Genomic DNA, 16995 nt, shown 5'->3' with positions numbered 1-16995 from the left:
ATCCTCGGGTTCAAATCCCAACTTCTCCAGCATTGTATTCTAAGATTGTTTCAATTTGATAAGTTTAATTTTTTGTCCGTGTCCCACCTTACGGAACGTTCAGGGATTTGCTAGAGGAGCAAACTTCCTCAAAAAATAAATTCAATACAAAATAGCTTTAAACCACCTCACATCAAACTGAACGTACAAATTTATTGTAGGTTGGAAATAATGATCAAGAATTACAAGACAAAGGAAAGGAAGTGACCAAGGAATCTAAACTAAATAAATAAAAAAAACACTAATACACTCAACGAACCGATCTAACCATTTTACAATCATTACACTAAACACTGATAAACAGTAATATAAATAGTAATTTTATTGCGGCTCTCGGTCATGTCAGTTTGTAAAATATATAAAAGTGTGTGCACAAATATTATGCTCAGACATCAGTAAATGCATCAAAGGATTGAAATGGTAAGTACGATAAAACAGCAGACTCCGTAGAATGCAATATCATACTAAGATGACTAGAGTTGTTCAGCGCACATGAAAAAAGGGAAGAGGGGAATCACAGACGTAACATTAACAGTTAGGTAAAGGTTAGTGATAAAAATCTTGGCTAGTGCAGAAGAGTGGGTGGGTCAGATTGAACTAATCCTTCGTCAGTTCCCGTTGTTGATGGCATCTATTTAGCACATGCTTAGTTATTACAACTTCAAGGTTGCGTTTTACGCCTCAAAAGATCGAAAAATGGCCCAATTATGTTTCCAGTTATTCCCAAGGAATATGATTGTTGTTTTCAACGACTAGGAATAATATTTTCCATTTTCTTTAAGATTTCTTTAAAGCCAAAAGTAGCAAAAAATGTCGCTTAAAACTTGCAAAACGTTTAAACTTGCCTTTCTTTTTACTTAAGTGCCAAAAGCTACACTATCCCATCATGTTCCTAAAAAATTGAACGATACATGTGACAGTATCATTTTCAAAATTGTCACTTTTTGCAATAATTAATTTCTATGTACTAGCGATGTTTTTATTCAACGTTAATAGAATTTTGTCAAAGTTCTTGATTAAGCTTGATTAAAGTTTCGATTGACAAGTATGACATCACAGTTGTGAAATATTGACACTATATATATTGCAAACTATTTTCGGGGTTTTCTACATGTTTCAAAAAAGTGAAAAAAAAAATTATTTTTATTTTAGGCATAGAAAAATAATGTTACAATTCTTGGCAATTGCTTTAAGATATAACTGGAGCAATTTGTAGTAAAATTTGATGCAAATGCAATCTTTGAAAATGAGATATCTTATCGTTTTTTCCATGGATTTGAATAAAAATCTAGTTGGAAACGCAACTAAGGTTACTCCCAACATCTTTTGATTACGTTTTTAAAATGTTCTCTCCTTGTAGGTTTTAAGTGGATTAATATTCTAATCTGAGCTAGAATCCAAGATGATTTGTTATCAAAAGTTATTCGTTTTGTATCAATAACAACGAAAATCGTTATTAGAAGTCTTGGTATTTGCAAAAAAACTTTATCAGTATTGTGAGTAACACCATGTAACTTTATTGGACACTAACCTGGCCAGCCCCATGGTAAGAGACTCGGTTTCGTACATGCATTTTTGGCGTATTGGGGCACGCTGAGGTATCGCTTGAGGAATTTGGTGAAGGTGGCATGGGCAGGTTTGAGGGCGGATTGGGCGGAGTTTGGAAGCCAGAGGTGCAGGCCATAGAGAAAAATTGGGGTGATGTAGGTCCGGAAGGGTTGAAGCTATTGCAAGGGGGAGATTCTTGATGGGAAGACTATTGCGAATGTATCTGATTCTGGCCCTAGCCTTGGTTATTGTGCATTTATGGTGAAGGTGAAACCGACATATTTAAAACCAACGACGATTTCAACTGACTATTGTTGATTTGGAAGGAGGTGGGAGGCAGAGGACCTTTATGGAAAACCATGGCCTTCGTCTTGAAGGTATTGACTTGAAGGCCGTTCTCTTGGCAGTAACCGTGGAGGGAATTGATGGCATTTTGCAATTCCACGGCTGAAATTAGCCAAGAGAACCAGGTTGTCTGCATATTGAAGATATTGAACCATTAAATGGTTGATGGTGGGGCCTTGGTGTGTGCAAGATATGCTCAAACAATCAAACTAACTATGAAACCTACACATTAGATAATGATTCAAAAATAAATATACTCTTCATTTTCCTTTTCGGTACGAGTTTTCAGGTCTCGTATTTTACCCCCACGCTTTATGGATTCATCCTAATGAAGTACTAGAATATCCATCAATCGTTTCATACTAACAGAAAAGCTAAACATACACATGAATGCGCCATGAATTTAGTCATCCCCCGTCAATTTTCCAGTGGTTCATGCCCAACTTTGGAACATTAACCGTCGAACTTTCGAATGCGGTGGTGATGTGTTCGATATCATCTTACTTATTGCCAAAGCAACTAACCAGTTTCCTTCAAATGACAGACATATTCCGAGTGCAATATTTATTGTCATATTATAGTTACATTGAAAGTTCAATCGTGTAAATAGGCATAAACAGGTCATGTGGCCTTCATTCCCTTGCGTTGTGTGAATTCCAGGATAAGAAGATCAGGACGACAACAATGAGAGTTCTTTGTTTCTTTTTGCCACACGCAACTAAATTTGTTACAACAATGAAGAAGGGGGGGGGGACAAGTCCATTATTCTATAGCTAGCTCAAGTTTCAAAGGGAGACAGGGTCATAATTAAAGCAATACTGAAATCAATGGGGACGCGAAAGATCGTGTTTCCGTTCACTTTTTGACCGCCGCGGCTGCTCTTCTTGGACGGCCTGAGGTTGTAGCTGGCTGAAAGAAAAAAAAACACTCGTTTTAATAGACAGAGACACCTTTATGATTACCTTTGGTACATTTGACCCGAAAGAATGAAAACCCGCAATCCAAACTCAAAATTTCTCGGTGCATATTTTTACTCATTACTTACTTGTAACATGTTTAATTATGGTGCGTAATACGTCAAAAATATTGGCTCACAAGAATGTTTGAAGTAGAGTTTCTAAGTAAACATATCAATATTTTTCGTCAAATGGGTTATATTCCTTGTAGACAAGATCAAGAGCCAGCAAATTACGAATGATCATTTTCATTAGAATACATCACAGTCCTGGAATGTCGAACAGTCGGTTTCGGTGGATTAATCGTAACCGAAATATACGTTATCAATCCATCTTCCGCAATTGTTCTAATTAATGGCTTTGAAACTGTCGCAATAAACGAACCTAAAAGTTGAATTGATTTTGAAATACTAACTCACCTCTTCTTGAACGGGGGTGTTGTCTTTCTCTTTGGTTCCTCCGGCCCGCGTTGATCGTGCCCGCTTGGCCGGGATTGGGTCGGCCTTCTCATCGTCCTTCTGGCCTTTTTCCTCTTCTCGGCCGGCTTCGTCCTCTTCTTCATGCGTGTCCTCAGCCGTAACGGGCGATGCGGCGGCTACTTTGGTGGACCCAGGAGGTCGACCGCGTTTTCTCGGAACCCTTCCATTCGACTCTTGAGACGGATCTGTAAGAGCAAGAGATTTAAATGAATGATTTCCCGGGCTCCCTTTCTACTATATGTAGTAGTGGAAATATCATCCCTAGTAATTCCCAGTTAAAAACAAATCTGCCATTCATATTAAACTCTCTATGCATATAAAATCGGGCACCACCGCATTAGAGTTGACGGATCTGGCTTGCCTTTGATCAAAAGATTCGACATAAGCCTAACATTGATTCTGCAAAGGCAGACATATGTGGTTGACCGTCATGATTCGTACCTGGGTCATAGATGGTTTGCGACTCGGTGGTTCCATTGGCATCGTTATCGCTACTGGGCAGGGGATTCTCCGTCACAACGTTGATGGCGGAACTGGAAGTGCCCGCCGTAGTAGCGTTGTTGACAGAGGCGCCGCCCTTGTCTTTCTTCACCATCACGGCTTGTGCACTCACAGTGGGGATATAGTTGATCATACTAGACTTCTTAGGGATCTTGGCCATCATATCAGCGGGCAAATAATTGAGAACATTGACGAAATTCGGGTCGTCGGGTGGCGTGTAGAAGAGTCGAGGAATCTCCAGATCAGCTGGAAACTCTTTGAGCTCGTAGTTTGAGGTCTTTGAGATGAGGATGCCCATGGCCAGGTCACACATGCTCCAGAGTTTCTAGGGCACAAAGCAGTCCATTGTCGATGTGGTCTAATTTGAACAGAACTTGATACTTACATAGTTTGTGGCCTCGTCATCGGCGTTTCGGGCGTCCGAGTGGTTCTTGATCTTTTCGATGAGAGTTTTGTAGAAGCCGAAGGAGAAATTGTCGTTTTTGGTCATCAAGGGTTCCATGATGAACCATAAGGCAGATTGGAGTTTTTTGAGCGCTTCTTCGTCGTCATAGACGGGAAATCCGTGATAGTGGGTCAACAACGGGATAGCGAACACAATCATGTAATCGGGCATTATCCGATGTATTTGATTGGAAAACTTGTCGGCTTGAAGTGAAGTAAACAAGTTGATGATTAGCTCAAGCACCACTATTCGAAAATTGGGATTTTTACCCATTGAAATGAAAGTGACACAGCTTCAAGAAGACCTAATGAAAGCATTCATGTCAATTTCATACTCAGCCGCTATTAAAAATGACAAGGTGTTCCAACAAATAAAGCATGAAATGTACGCAGAGTCTTAACATTGATTTTCCATCATCGCAACTACAAAATCTGTCAAAAAGTAAGGTAATGCTTTGTTTTAAACACTTTTTTCAATACTTCAGGAACTATTAAACGGGGTAAAAAATGGTTGTGAAACCATCTCACTTTCTTTGAGCATTAACGTACTAGATGTTTTCATTTTTTAAACTGCAGTTGAAATAGTCACCATTCTAAATTGATTAAATTCAAAAATTCAAATCTGTGAGCTATACATCTCTTCCATTTGAATTTGGTTGAATCCAGACTTTTGAATAGGTGAATGCGTATATGTAGCCTAAATGATGCGATAATTAATGGTCCATACCTGCTCCGGACATCATCAAGCTCTTAACGTAGTCTTTCCGCTTGCCAATATCAATGGTCATGTATTGTCTTGCCATATGGAGCAACTTCTTGTCCGTGTCCAAGCCAGCCAAAGCGTACAATCCCATGAAATCCAAGGGGAGACATTTGTTCGGGATCCCTCGGCCCAATCCCTGAAGAAAAGGCACGAAATAAATCAATGACTAACTTGTGAATAAAACAATCTGGTTGCCTCGCTTTACCTTGTGGAGCTTGATCAGGATTCGTTCCCTAACTTGAGGAATGGGATCGGTGAAGAGAGTGGACAACGTGTAGAACTGATCCAGCGTGTACTTGTCACCTACACCTTTTTGTTCACATATTTTCAGGATGGCACAACCCGCAGCCAATCGAAACCAAGCCCGCTCAGCAGGACTGAAAGACAAATCACACACCAGGTTATCATTGAGATGGAAGTATACACATTGAATAACACCAGTAAGTATCTTATGTTAATAAATTGTACGAAAGGTATCTGGTACTGTACGTCTTCAGAAGAATCCATGAGCTTTGTCCCAACCCAGGGTTTAGGGTCAATTCTAGTGACCGTAGAGGCTTAATGTGCGTTTTGAGAGCACCTTCTATCCCTCGATCGAGAATCCAGGCTAAATCGAACAATGAAGTCCACATCTCTTCTTTCTCGGGCTCCTTTATTGTTTAATTTGCTTCCCTCTAATATTCGTAGGGAATTCGTAGGCCTTGTAGATCCGGTTGCATCTTTGAAGTCAGACTTGGACAAATTTTTGAAGTAGCGTTCCAGATCAACCCTACATTCAAGGACTAGCTCGGTCTGCCAACTCAAATTCATTGGTAGACCAAATATCATATAAAAATTGAAAGGTAATAAATGGACGAATTATAACCTTTCATTTTAATAGTACTGGGGATTAAATTCCCTGCAGCGGTTAGAAAATGCCCGTGAAATAACAAACCAAAAAAAACAACAACATTAAATCCAGATTCTAATTGGATTAAAAAATGCTAAAATATGTTATGTATGTCAAAGTATACGCATTGTTGATATGAAAAAACATGACGATGTTTTTTTTTCTTCAATTTTCCATATATCAACACTCATAGGGCTTGCATCAACAAAATTTGGTAGCCTTTCATAAAAATGCATGAAACAAATCAACAACACGCGAAATAAAGCGGGCAATTGTCACTGATGTACCCTCAACTTTTGGTTAAAAAACAACAACAATTGAAAGCTACGAGATTGGTTTGGATATCGATTTCAGCGCTAGCAATGACTAGTGTTGTAGATTGGTCATTTACCTGGGTTTGCCTTCCTCTCTGAGATCGCCCTTATTGGACACAAATGCGTTGAGGATCCTGAAGGTCTTGTGGGCTGAGATCGTCACAGAGTTGGTCTTATCATCGTCCTTGTCATCTTTCAGGCCAATCAACCACCGCGCCATCATTTTCATCCCTTCCATCTTGCATCGAGTCTCCAAGGGTAGGTCCTCCTCATCACACCAAGCCAAGCTTCCGTCCACATGCACCTGAAATTCCCGATCAACCCGATCGTAGCCAACAAATTCAAGGGACTTCAATTTGCCTTGGGAACTCACCTCAGTCCGATCTTGGATGAGCAGTTCCTTGACAATCTTTCGCGAGACCAAGTTCTTGATTTGAATGGGAAACTTGTCCGGCAAATGGAAAGCCACATGACCCAAAGCGACGATGGCCGTGCGATATTGATCACCTTTGGCCGGATCTAGGTTGGTCTTGATGATCTCCAGGATCTCGGTGAACACTGCGTCTTGCGTTTCCGTCGCATTCATAAACAAGCACTTGATACTCTGCTTGGCTTGCTTGGGAGTTCCATTATTCACAAAATCTTTGCAAATCGGCGTCAACGTCTGGAAGTAAATCGATCATCTTTCAATCTCGATCAATCTCAATGATGGAATGGCATGGTGATGATTACTTACTTGGAGAATGGATGGGAAATCGTCACCCAAAGGCTTATGTTTTCCGATATAAGTGAGAACGGACAAAGCTAGAGGAGCCACGAAGTCCGCCGGAGTCTTGAGCAGACCCACGATCTTGTTCAAGACATCAGTGTACATGTAATGAGGCGCGAATACGAAGGACAAGACCATGAGGAGGCGCAAACCACGTTCACCCGCTCGACTGGAGTCCAGACCAAGTTCCTCAAGAATGTCGCCGGCGTTCAAGGCTTCTTGGACCAAACCGGCCAATTCTCGGATGGCCACATCATCCACCATAACGCTAGAAATCCGCTCCAAAAGCTGCTTGACAGTGCCGTAGTACAAGTTGGTCATGATAGGAGAGCCCAGCTTTTTCAGGACTTGATTCTGCAAATAGAAGGTCCGGTGTCTGAGTCTAAGATTGAACAGGTAAGAAAGAGTTCAGATATATGGCGAGTTAACTCGTGGGTATTTGATTGTTCAATTTGTATATCATGTTGAGTAACAGGGGAATGATCGATGAGTAAATGTATGCAAAGCCTGGCTATTTGTTGATTTGAAGGAATAATAATATTACACTCAATTTTTCTCCTTGGAACTCTCGAACAGACGCAAAAAGGTGATTTCCCCGTACATTAGAAATTGGAAACCTTGAAGTTATGTTCAGATTTAAAACCAGTAGCCTAATGACTGTTATAAAATATCTTTTTCGATATCGTTCCAGCTACAAAGAATCAAGATACTACTCCCTTATTCACCAAAAAAAAAAATTGAAGGAAAAGTATAACTTGTTTCTTTAGCATTTCGTTCAGCCCATATCTTCAATAAGCCTTCTCTAAACCTGGTTAGACCTGAAAAGAAAACACTCACCACAGTGGCCATGCATTCCGAGCAGGATAAAACGCCGTCCGTGATCTTCTCCATGTTCGCTAACATGACCTTATCCGTAAGGAGATGGGCGGACAGCTTGCGGATGAATTCGGTGGCCTTCACTGGTTCGGGGAGATGCTTGGCAGTGGCTTGGATCTTGATCTTGATCTCCCGGTCACGTTTCTCACTCGGCGGCAATCGATGGAGGGCCACCAATTCGGACACGCATTTCCGCACCACAAACTGATTCTTTTGGATCTCAATGAAGGCTTTACACGCGTTCTCGTCGATGGTGGCGAACAATAGGAACAACTTCTTCATCCTCTCAGTGGTGTCCATGTTGAAGGGCACCAAACAGGTGTTGAGGAGGCGCTCCACCAACAATCGATCCTCCATTCCTTGCATGTAATATCCTGAGAAGCGAGTGCAAATTTGAGTTGAAAAGCTTGCGAGTTCTGTTTCAATGAGAAGCAATTGAGCTGAACGAACCGTGCAAGATTTTATCTTTGATCCACGTGACGGCATTTTTCGTGGCCTCGGGCACATTTTGCGGATTACTCAGGTGCTTCCGGTAGATCATGGCCAGACCGGAAATGGCTTCTTTCCGGATTTTGAATCGCTTATCGAGAGTTCTCTCCTTGACAAAGTTTAGAAGCTCTTCGCTCCGAGAAACCACGTCAAAATCGCGTTTGGCTGTGGTCACAATGGCCATGACCACCTCGTATCTGAAATAATTGCATGAAATTGACGCTGGGTTCAACATCGGGTGTTTCAAAAGTGGGTTTGATCAAATCTATAGAAGAGCTGCCGAAAAAAGACTGGCTTATTCGCATCTTTCTCCTCGCCGTTCATTTTTTGAAGTTGTTCTTTCCCAAGATCAAGGAGGATGTGAAAATTATATACACCATCCACAGGTTTTTACTCGAGATATTTCCCGGAAAGATTACTGGAGATAGGCTAACTGGCTTTTATGGGGTGTTTCAAAAGTACCGTAATAGATAGCCCAACTGAAGTTCCACGACAAAAGAAGGATTTGTGATCATAATAACTAACATAATTTACAAACATTGAAGGAATGATATTTTATTGCATGTATGGATGTAATTTAGACCATACCACTTCAGGTTGCTTTTCAACATATCCGAAAATTTGTAGCAATGGGAAACTTTTAGACCGTCCGATTTGTGAATGCCAATTCAATTTAAAGCAGTGAAAATTTCTGCCGTTTTTTTTCATTTAAAACGTCTCTGCGCCTTCAGAGAGTCATGAGCATGAGCAATATCTTATTGGTCAATTCCCTCAGACAGGGTTTTGGACCGATCTTCTTTTGAAAGCGCTGGTTCGGAAGATGATCAATTTCAAAGGATAGTATGTTGATAAGTAATGAGTACTTCCAATTCGTAAGCGTCAATTATAACCTATTGCCCAATAATTCAGCAAAACCCTATTGATGAACCCACATCCTGTGGGTAATGAGGGATTAAATGGGTAAATGAAGGAGCTTCGAGGATTTCCACAAACCGCTTTGGGCCAAATGTAACAATGTGCGTACTACATTATCTTACGACTTGTACCCTCGATGGCATATCAAATTACTCAAGATATCAAGATATCTACAATACTGATTTCGACTCGTTGACAGACAATTGATTTATTTTTGGGGGGAAAGTTAAGTGCATAAAAAACCTCCCCCTCTTAAAAAAGGTCCATTTTTGTCATCAAGTATCTGATGTCACAATATTTGTAGAGATGAGCTCAACTTATATCACGTAATGAGTCTTGAAAACTAGTCTCAAGGGACCAACGAAAATAGTAAAATCAAAGAAAAGTTTGTCACCGTGACTGAAGTTCATTAAATATTCAAAACCTACATGATTAAAACATCGCACCTAGTTAATCATCAATAAAAAGGCATGATGATTCGACCAGAAAGAAGACCTTATTAAACGCACGGTAAACCTACTCAGTTCCGTATAATACAAATATTTATCTACCTTCCCAAGAACCTCCTTACACCCTATTAGCTTATATGAGATGAGTCTGATTAAACACTCTCTTGAGACATATTTGCCAAAACAAGGATTCTCAAATGATGCTCATCCCCATAATGCAGTAGTACTCTATATCTTGCTCATCCTTTCTCTTTCCAGACGCCGCCATTAAAAAAACCCACAATCAGGGTATTCAGTCAACTTTTGAAGCTCAGCATGAATGGAAGCGAGTCCACAAAGGTTCTCCTTATTGACGCCACACCCCCGATCAGAATCAGTCTGGCAGTATATTTACTCGCCTCATTAATCACAGGAACATATTTCCATTTGCTGATTCTCCGATTTCTGACCCGAAATAATCGAGTCGAAGGCGGAGTGAATCTGCTGATTTTGGCCGACATCCTGGTGGAACTTGGGATCGCCTACACCATTTGTGTGTTCATGGGCGTGCTCGTGGGTCCGAGACCTTTGGGGGATCTCATTTCACCTTGGGGATGTTCTGTTTTCGAATATATCAGTGTTTTCACCGGAATGTACCAAAGTTTCAGTGGCTTAGGGATCGCTCTCTTCAGGTAAGCAAAAGAAGAACATAAAACCTTTTGCCCATGAAACCTATCCCAATTTGAAATCTGCAGGATATGTCTCATCTTTGGGCGGACCTTGGTGATTCGTTTGGGCGTACAGAGCTTGGCCAGGTTCACAATTGGAGCTAGCTTCATCCTGGGCGGTGTTTGGACCATTGGCTACAAGATCTTTCCTGCCAATCAAAAAGATTTGCTCTACACTGCATGTATGGGCAAGAATCACTTGACGCCATGGACAGAGTTGGATTACATCTGGAAGCCTCAATTGGCCAAGCGGATCGTTCTGGGCACGTTGTTCGTCATGAACACTTTGCAAATGCTCCTTTATGTCACGATCTACTTGTACTTGTGGAAGGTCAACGAGCGCACCCGCAATCTGAACCTATTGAGCTTGGACAAGATCAAGCGGCGATTCCACCGAACCACCATCACTTTGCAGGTCAATGGTGCCATTTGCTTCGCCAAGAACTTGATGCTACTGGTGTTCCTGATTCCACTCGTTATATACGGGTCAGCCATTCATTTCAATATGAGTGAGCTCTTCATAGTGTTATCCGTATCCTCGTGGTATGCGCTACATCCATTTGTCATTATCATGAACTGTCCTCCATTATCGAGAACTTTTACAAATATTCGGCTGGTGAAGTAAAGGTAAAGCATTAAACCTAAAATTCAGTATCCTGGTTTGAATGATCGGATAAGCAGTGCTACAATTTTTTCAAAGATGTCGTTCTTACTCGTCCTGGCACCTTTTACTAGCCTATAACATACTATTTGCTCAAACAAGCCGTTAAATTGAATGAGAAATTCAACCTATTCATGGTGCAGATTGGATCCATGTTTGCTCAACCCAAGTCGGATGTTTGGTTCCCACCTCACTTCACAAGGAAAATAGATTGATGTCTCACCTCACGTTCTCCTCTGGATCATGTTGACGAAGTTCAAGCGTGTCTTTGATATCGCCGATGAGTTCCGGGTGATTCAGAAGGAAATGCATCGTGTATTGTACGCATTTAATCCGAATCGCCACCGAAATATCGTTGTAGCGACCCAAGAAGGCCAACCAAAGCTGACGATGATTGGTGGCCAAATTCGAGTTCACCTCTGAAAAGCACCTTTTTTCTTAAAATGTCCTACAATGTCTAATAAAGATCATAAGGTTTACCAGAAAACATGCGAGCTAGTAAAGCGACCGATCCCATTCTGTCCACTTCCTCTGTCGATTTGAGTTTGAACTCCAATTGCGGCAAAACTGTGAGGAGAATCCTCGGGCAGATATGGTTCAATTCATAGATCAGATCGTACACCTTGCGAGAGATTTGCAACTTTTGGTCCACTTTGCCCAAGATCAGCACTTGGTTGAAAAACTAAAATATGAAAAGTATGAAAGAAGTGATGATTCGTCACAGTATGATGAATGGAATGGCAGACTATTGACATTTTCGATAGAAAAAGATCAAATATGACTACTTTCAACAAACTTAGGCAATTATAAATATACATGTTTTTTTGTGAAAGTCTGATTTCAGTAACATAAAGATCTGCCAACTCAAATTCGTTGGTGGATCTGATATTATCTGAATATAAAGTTAAGTCAAATGAATACGTTTTCCGTCTTGAACTGATGGGGATCCTAATACCAGTAGTAGTAAGAAAGTCTGCAAAAAAATGCATCGGAAAAAGACTGCATTTTAGGTGCATAATAACCAATAAATCCAGGCAAGGATTGAGGAACAGGGTATGTCAAATACCATTTCAGTTAACACAAGAACTACTAGATATTCCACTTTCTTAAACAAAAACCCTGATTAGCTTCTAATAGAAAACACACTTTTGTCACAAAGACAACTTTAGGGATTGGCTTCAAGGTGTCTTTTGGCATGTCACTCTATAACAATTCTTTGTGAGAAAGTTTATTGTCAGATTGGTTCATGGCTTTTAGGCATTCCAAGAGCCTGAAGCCTTCTCAAAAAAGGTCGCCGAAGCTACCCCAAGAATTTCGAAGTCAAATCATAATCTATAGGAGGGAGGAGGAACAATCGAGTACCAGCTAGAAGTCTTAAATCAATCATTGTCAATGGCATTGGCCTAAAATGTTGATGTTTAACTGGCGTTACAAATAAAAAGTTTGCAATGTCAAATAGCTAGCAATATTTTATCTCAATCAATATTCATCTCCTAACACTTAAAACCCATTTTGAACCAATTTATGGTAGAGCCTTTATCAAACTTCATGATCGGCCCCGCCTAAATCACAAACGTGCCTCAAATAAACGCTCTGAACTGGGATCTATCCTACCTGTTGAATATAGGGCTCCAAAGTGGCACTCGTTTTGACGACCAGATCTTTGGCCAGGGAATAGGCATTCTTCTGTTGGCTCTTTTGCGGATCCACAATATTAATCAGGATGATGTCCAGCAACTCGTTGGAAACGAAATCCGCCTCCGTGATCAAAGGCGTCAACACGTCCAACATGAAGCTTTTGACCTTGCCCGAATGCTCTCCACTATGAAAATATACCATCTCGGTTCAAACCCAAACCACATGCAACCAATTCAAATGACTTACTTGACAATCTTGAACATGAGTTGAAAGAGAGCGCAAAAGATCTCGCTACAATCCTCGAGATCAAAGCACATATTGAAGGACTTGACGTAAGCCAAGTTCTCCAAGAGATAGAAATATCGCTTGAATGCCGGATCCTTGGGATCCCGAAGTCCGCCCAATTGCTTGATCAAGAAGTAGAATATGGTCTGCCCAAAGAAAATAAACAATGATTATGCATCATATTCGGCCTATTCACCTTCCATCCCAATGTACCTTGATCTGTTTCGTGTCTTTGTAAGGGGCTTCGGGGGCGAAAATCCGCAGAATATCCGCAATGCAACACGCCACTAAAAGTTGGACGTCTCGGGAGGAATTGTTTAGGTACGAATCGTCGGCCAAATGAATGGCCAACGGCGTGTAATCTGCATACGTCGACTCATCTTCGGCCTGACTCAGGGTTTGGAATGTGTGAGCCAGGGTCTTCAGACGACGGATCATCTCGTCCGGACCCAAATCCTCGCTCACCTGAAACAAGGGCAGACAAATCATTAGAACCTTAGCTTAGCTTAGAGAGATCAATTCAGTGCCATCTTTCTTACTTCTCGACATCCTGGCGGGTAGACGATGGTCACCAAATCGTGATGTGCCCGGCGATTGGCCATCTATGATGAAAACATGTAAAAGATCAGTAGAGTTTCGAAAAAAAAACACACTGCAATCACATCCCTCCAGCCTCCATGTTCAAGGCTAGATGGCGTTACTGCCACACCAGCCCAACCCCCCCCCACAACACACCGTCATTCATCCCCCAACTCGCCGTTTCACTGGACTCAACCCCAACGTTGTTGTCCATTGCAACATATCATCTGACGCTGCATAAGCCGTGAAATGGGCGTTGGTAAGGCGTAATTCGTTATAAACCGTTAGTGCATGAGGTTGCGTGATAAGAAAATTCTACCAGTCCGCTAGGCTGAGCGCTAGGGCGATGGACGATTGTGAGCAAAGCGAACTTGGGCGGAGAGAAAAGAGCGAGAAGTGGCATCTGGCGCCCAGACCGCGTAAATGGTCTGACAGGATCGACGCAATCTCAATTCCCGAACTGGTTGTCCGGGATAGGCGTGAGGTGGGGTGTGGTTTGGATTCTCGGGTGGCTGGGGCAGGTGCTCTTACCTTTTAAACGGTGATTATCGATGGGGTTCCCATGTAAATATGGAAAATTGATGGATGAGCTGGTTTGAGGTTTCACTCCTTGGCGGATTGTGCCTTTTGTGAGTTCTAGATGGCGCGGAAAGCGAAACAGCTGGGGAGCGAGGGAAGGTTTAAAATTTCCTGCTGGAGTTCTTCATGGAGGATTGGGAACTGGAAACGTGGAATGCTGGATCGCTTTAGAGTGATGTCTTTTTTTTCAATTGGTTTTAGTCATTCAAGCTCCCTTGACGGACCGCTTTATTGTTTGTCTTGGCGAAGAAACCGATTTTCTAACGAAATATTATCATTTCTTAAACCAGGCAAGTGAAATAACTCTGGATATTAGGACCTTTATCAAAACCAGAGAATGATGTTAGGAGAATTGCTCAACATAATGGAGTTCAACAACCCACTCCCATGCATGCGAGATAGAGCGGCTTAACGAGAATCGATTTTTTCCAATCAATGTGAACCAATGAGCCCAGAACGAGCACGTATGAGCATGATAACTTGGCGTGATCAGCTACATAAGCTTTTGACAACACAACTTTGAAACGATCGACTTTGCATGTAAATGATATAAAATTGGCCTACCGTTAATTGAGGAGATCTACGTTTCTTATTTTATTACTTTAATTCGAAAATTGGCTCAGAGTGGCTATGACCAGAGCAGGCCGATTTGGCGGGAAGCCGTTTGTAGTCCATATCTCTAGAATTCCGTGGTAGAGTAAGTGATGAAAATCTTGGTTATTGAAGTAGATCGGATGGGCCAGATTGAACAGATCCTTTGTCAACTCCCGTCGCTGATGGCATTTGGCTGGGAGACGGACAAAGGTAGTGACCGCCAATACTCCGAAGGGATGTCGGCCAAGGACAATAGGTGTTATTAAGTCCTTGACCGGGGAAGGACAACTTGTGTCAGGACATCCCCTCTATCACATCACCTCTCTTTGGCTCTATTATCTACGAGTGGAGTATTCAAAGGAGTTGACCTGAAGGTCATTGAGCGGAATTTCATTCCGTTCAGGGCTATGACATTCTCAGTAACCAAGAACAGATTATTTCTAGGTCCTTTGCAAGGCTAATGGAATCTTGGCCATTCCTACTTTGTATCGTCAGCATAAGAAGAGAGACTGGCAGTAATACTAAGCTTTTGAAGCGGGGCAGCGAATACCATAAACAGGAGGCCTAAGTTGGAGCCCTGGGGAATACCTGACTTGACATTCTGCATTAAATAAGAGATAAGACTTGCTTGTAGGATTTTGCAGTCTTATCACCCCACTTGTCATTCATTCTTTTCAAAGCTCCAAACCAAAACTGAACAACTGGTGACAACCGGGGGAGGGGTACATTGCTCGACAAAACTAGGGTTCACCAACGCTTTACATTTACGTAATTAAATTTGGATTGGTACCCGTCTTCATGTGGTGGCTATCACTACTTCCCGTTGTGCCGGTGAAAGGTGGTGCACCAGCAGCAATCACGTTGATCGGGACTCCGCATTTACTCCTTACGGGTGCAGCAGGAGTAGGCATCAAGTCGTTGCTTGAGAAAATTGGTGGTCAAAATTCTACTTGGAGTACCCACACAAATAGTAATGGACGACTCATAGTCATCAGAGAAACGGATGGTCGGGTCAATATCTTCTCATCCAACCAAGAGATAAAGTAAGTCTTGATCCAGTCAATCTCATCTGTAGGTTCCACGATGTTGAGTGCCAATTTTCACCGATAAAAACTGTCTGATAAATTGCTAATTGCAGAAGCATCAATGAGCTCTGGAATTGTGGAATGGCGTGTTAGACAAAGGGCTGGAACGCTACAGAAGAATCAGAAGTTCCGCCTCGACCTCCAGGGTCACACGAGCGATGAAACTTGTGTGAACTTACAGGTGATGAAGGCGGTGATGTCTGACATTTAGTTGAATTAGTATTGATATAAAACCATTCAGAGGAACGAGGGTCGGAGCGGGTCGAGGGCCGCCAACGGGGAGGCGAGGGCAATTCCTCCTCCGACAGTGGCACAGGTTTTTCATTCCAACTGAGGTGCTTCATCTAATGACGAAGGTAAGGTGACAACTCGTATTTAACTGTGGACTTGAAATTGCTACATATTGAAAAATGCCTTAATGTTACCTCCCTATTGCTAAATATTGGTTGTTTCACAAGAGGACATTATGCCGCATTGAAGGTGAGCATGGACAACAAGAAAGCCGCCCTTCTAACGCCTGAAGTAAAAATAGAAGAGCAGCGGTGAAAAACAACATGTCATCGACATACCCATACAACTCTGGATTTTCGTGGAAAATGGAAAAGAATATTGAGACTTTGCCAGTGATCCCCCTGGGAAAAATTTAAATGCTCTGGAACGCATATTCATTCCTGTTTTGGAGCTCGCTGAGAACAGACGCATTTAGTTTGCTCTCGTTCTTATCTCCCAGGAATTTCGAACCAAGGTGTGACTTCCTCTGTTGCTCCTTGGTTGCTGTGCACGTGTAGTGTTCGTGGTGTTTTGTGTGTGGGTGAATGAATGGGAATTGCCATTCATTCACTCAATTAGGTTTGGTTTTTCACGGCTCTTTGGTAAGACGTAATTACTTTAAAACTAATAAGTTTATTGTCATTTATGTTTATGTCTAGCTTTAGCAGTTTCTTTCTGATTTGTAGTGTAGTTTTTCTAGTTCAAATCGTTATGTGTAGTTCTTCAGTTTGATTGTATTGGTCCTTTAGAGTTAGAATTTATTGTTCATTACTGTATTGATTTATTTTGTGTTCGACAGTTAGTTGAGTTTATTTCTGTGT

The 16995-nt window shown here is 41.7% G+C and overlaps 1 protein-coding gene across 2 annotated transcripts; it reads right to left on the bottom strand.

Annotated features, from left to right (window-relative positions):
- Window positions 1–2481: 2481 nt before the first annotated feature.
- Window positions 2482–14301, bottom strand: LOC131877696 (sister chromatid cohesion protein PDS5 homolog B-B-like). Of its 2 annotated transcripts, XM_059223447.1 has the most exons (18): window positions 14178–14301; window positions 13607–13669; window positions 13281–13532; window positions 13029–13213; window positions 12759–12966; window positions 11625–11826; window positions 11368–11563; window positions 8374–8609; window positions 7885–8297; window positions 7015–7401; window positions 6652–6942; window positions 6356–6582; window positions 5281–5452; window positions 5040–5211; window positions 4254–4516; window positions 3809–4193; window positions 3308–3552; window positions 2482–2841 (listed from the first exon to the last, which is right to left on the bottom strand). In XM_059223447.1, the coding sequence occupies exons 2-18, from the start codon at window positions 13667–13669 to the stop codon at window positions 2788–2790; spliced, it is 3951 nt and encodes a 1316-aa protein (XP_059079430.1). In that variant the 5' UTR covers window positions 14178–14301; the 3' UTR covers window positions 2482–2787. The 2 variants fall into 2 exon arrangements, with proteins under 2 accessions (XP_059079430.1, XP_059079429.1); XM_059223446.1 differs by having other exon boundaries at window positions 6356–6942.
- Between the last annotated feature and the right edge of the window lie 2694 nt (window positions 14302–16995).

This window comes from Tigriopus californicus, chromosome 3 (genome assembly GCF_007210705.1).
Source record: "Tigriopus californicus strain San Diego chromosome 3, Tcal_SD_v2.1, whole genome shotgun sequence".
NCBI lineage: Eukaryota > Metazoa > Arthropoda > Copepoda > Harpacticoida > Harpacticidae > Tigriopus > Tigriopus californicus.
Note: the sequence above shows the minus strand (reverse complement) of the source record. Positions and strands in the feature narration are given on the sequence as shown.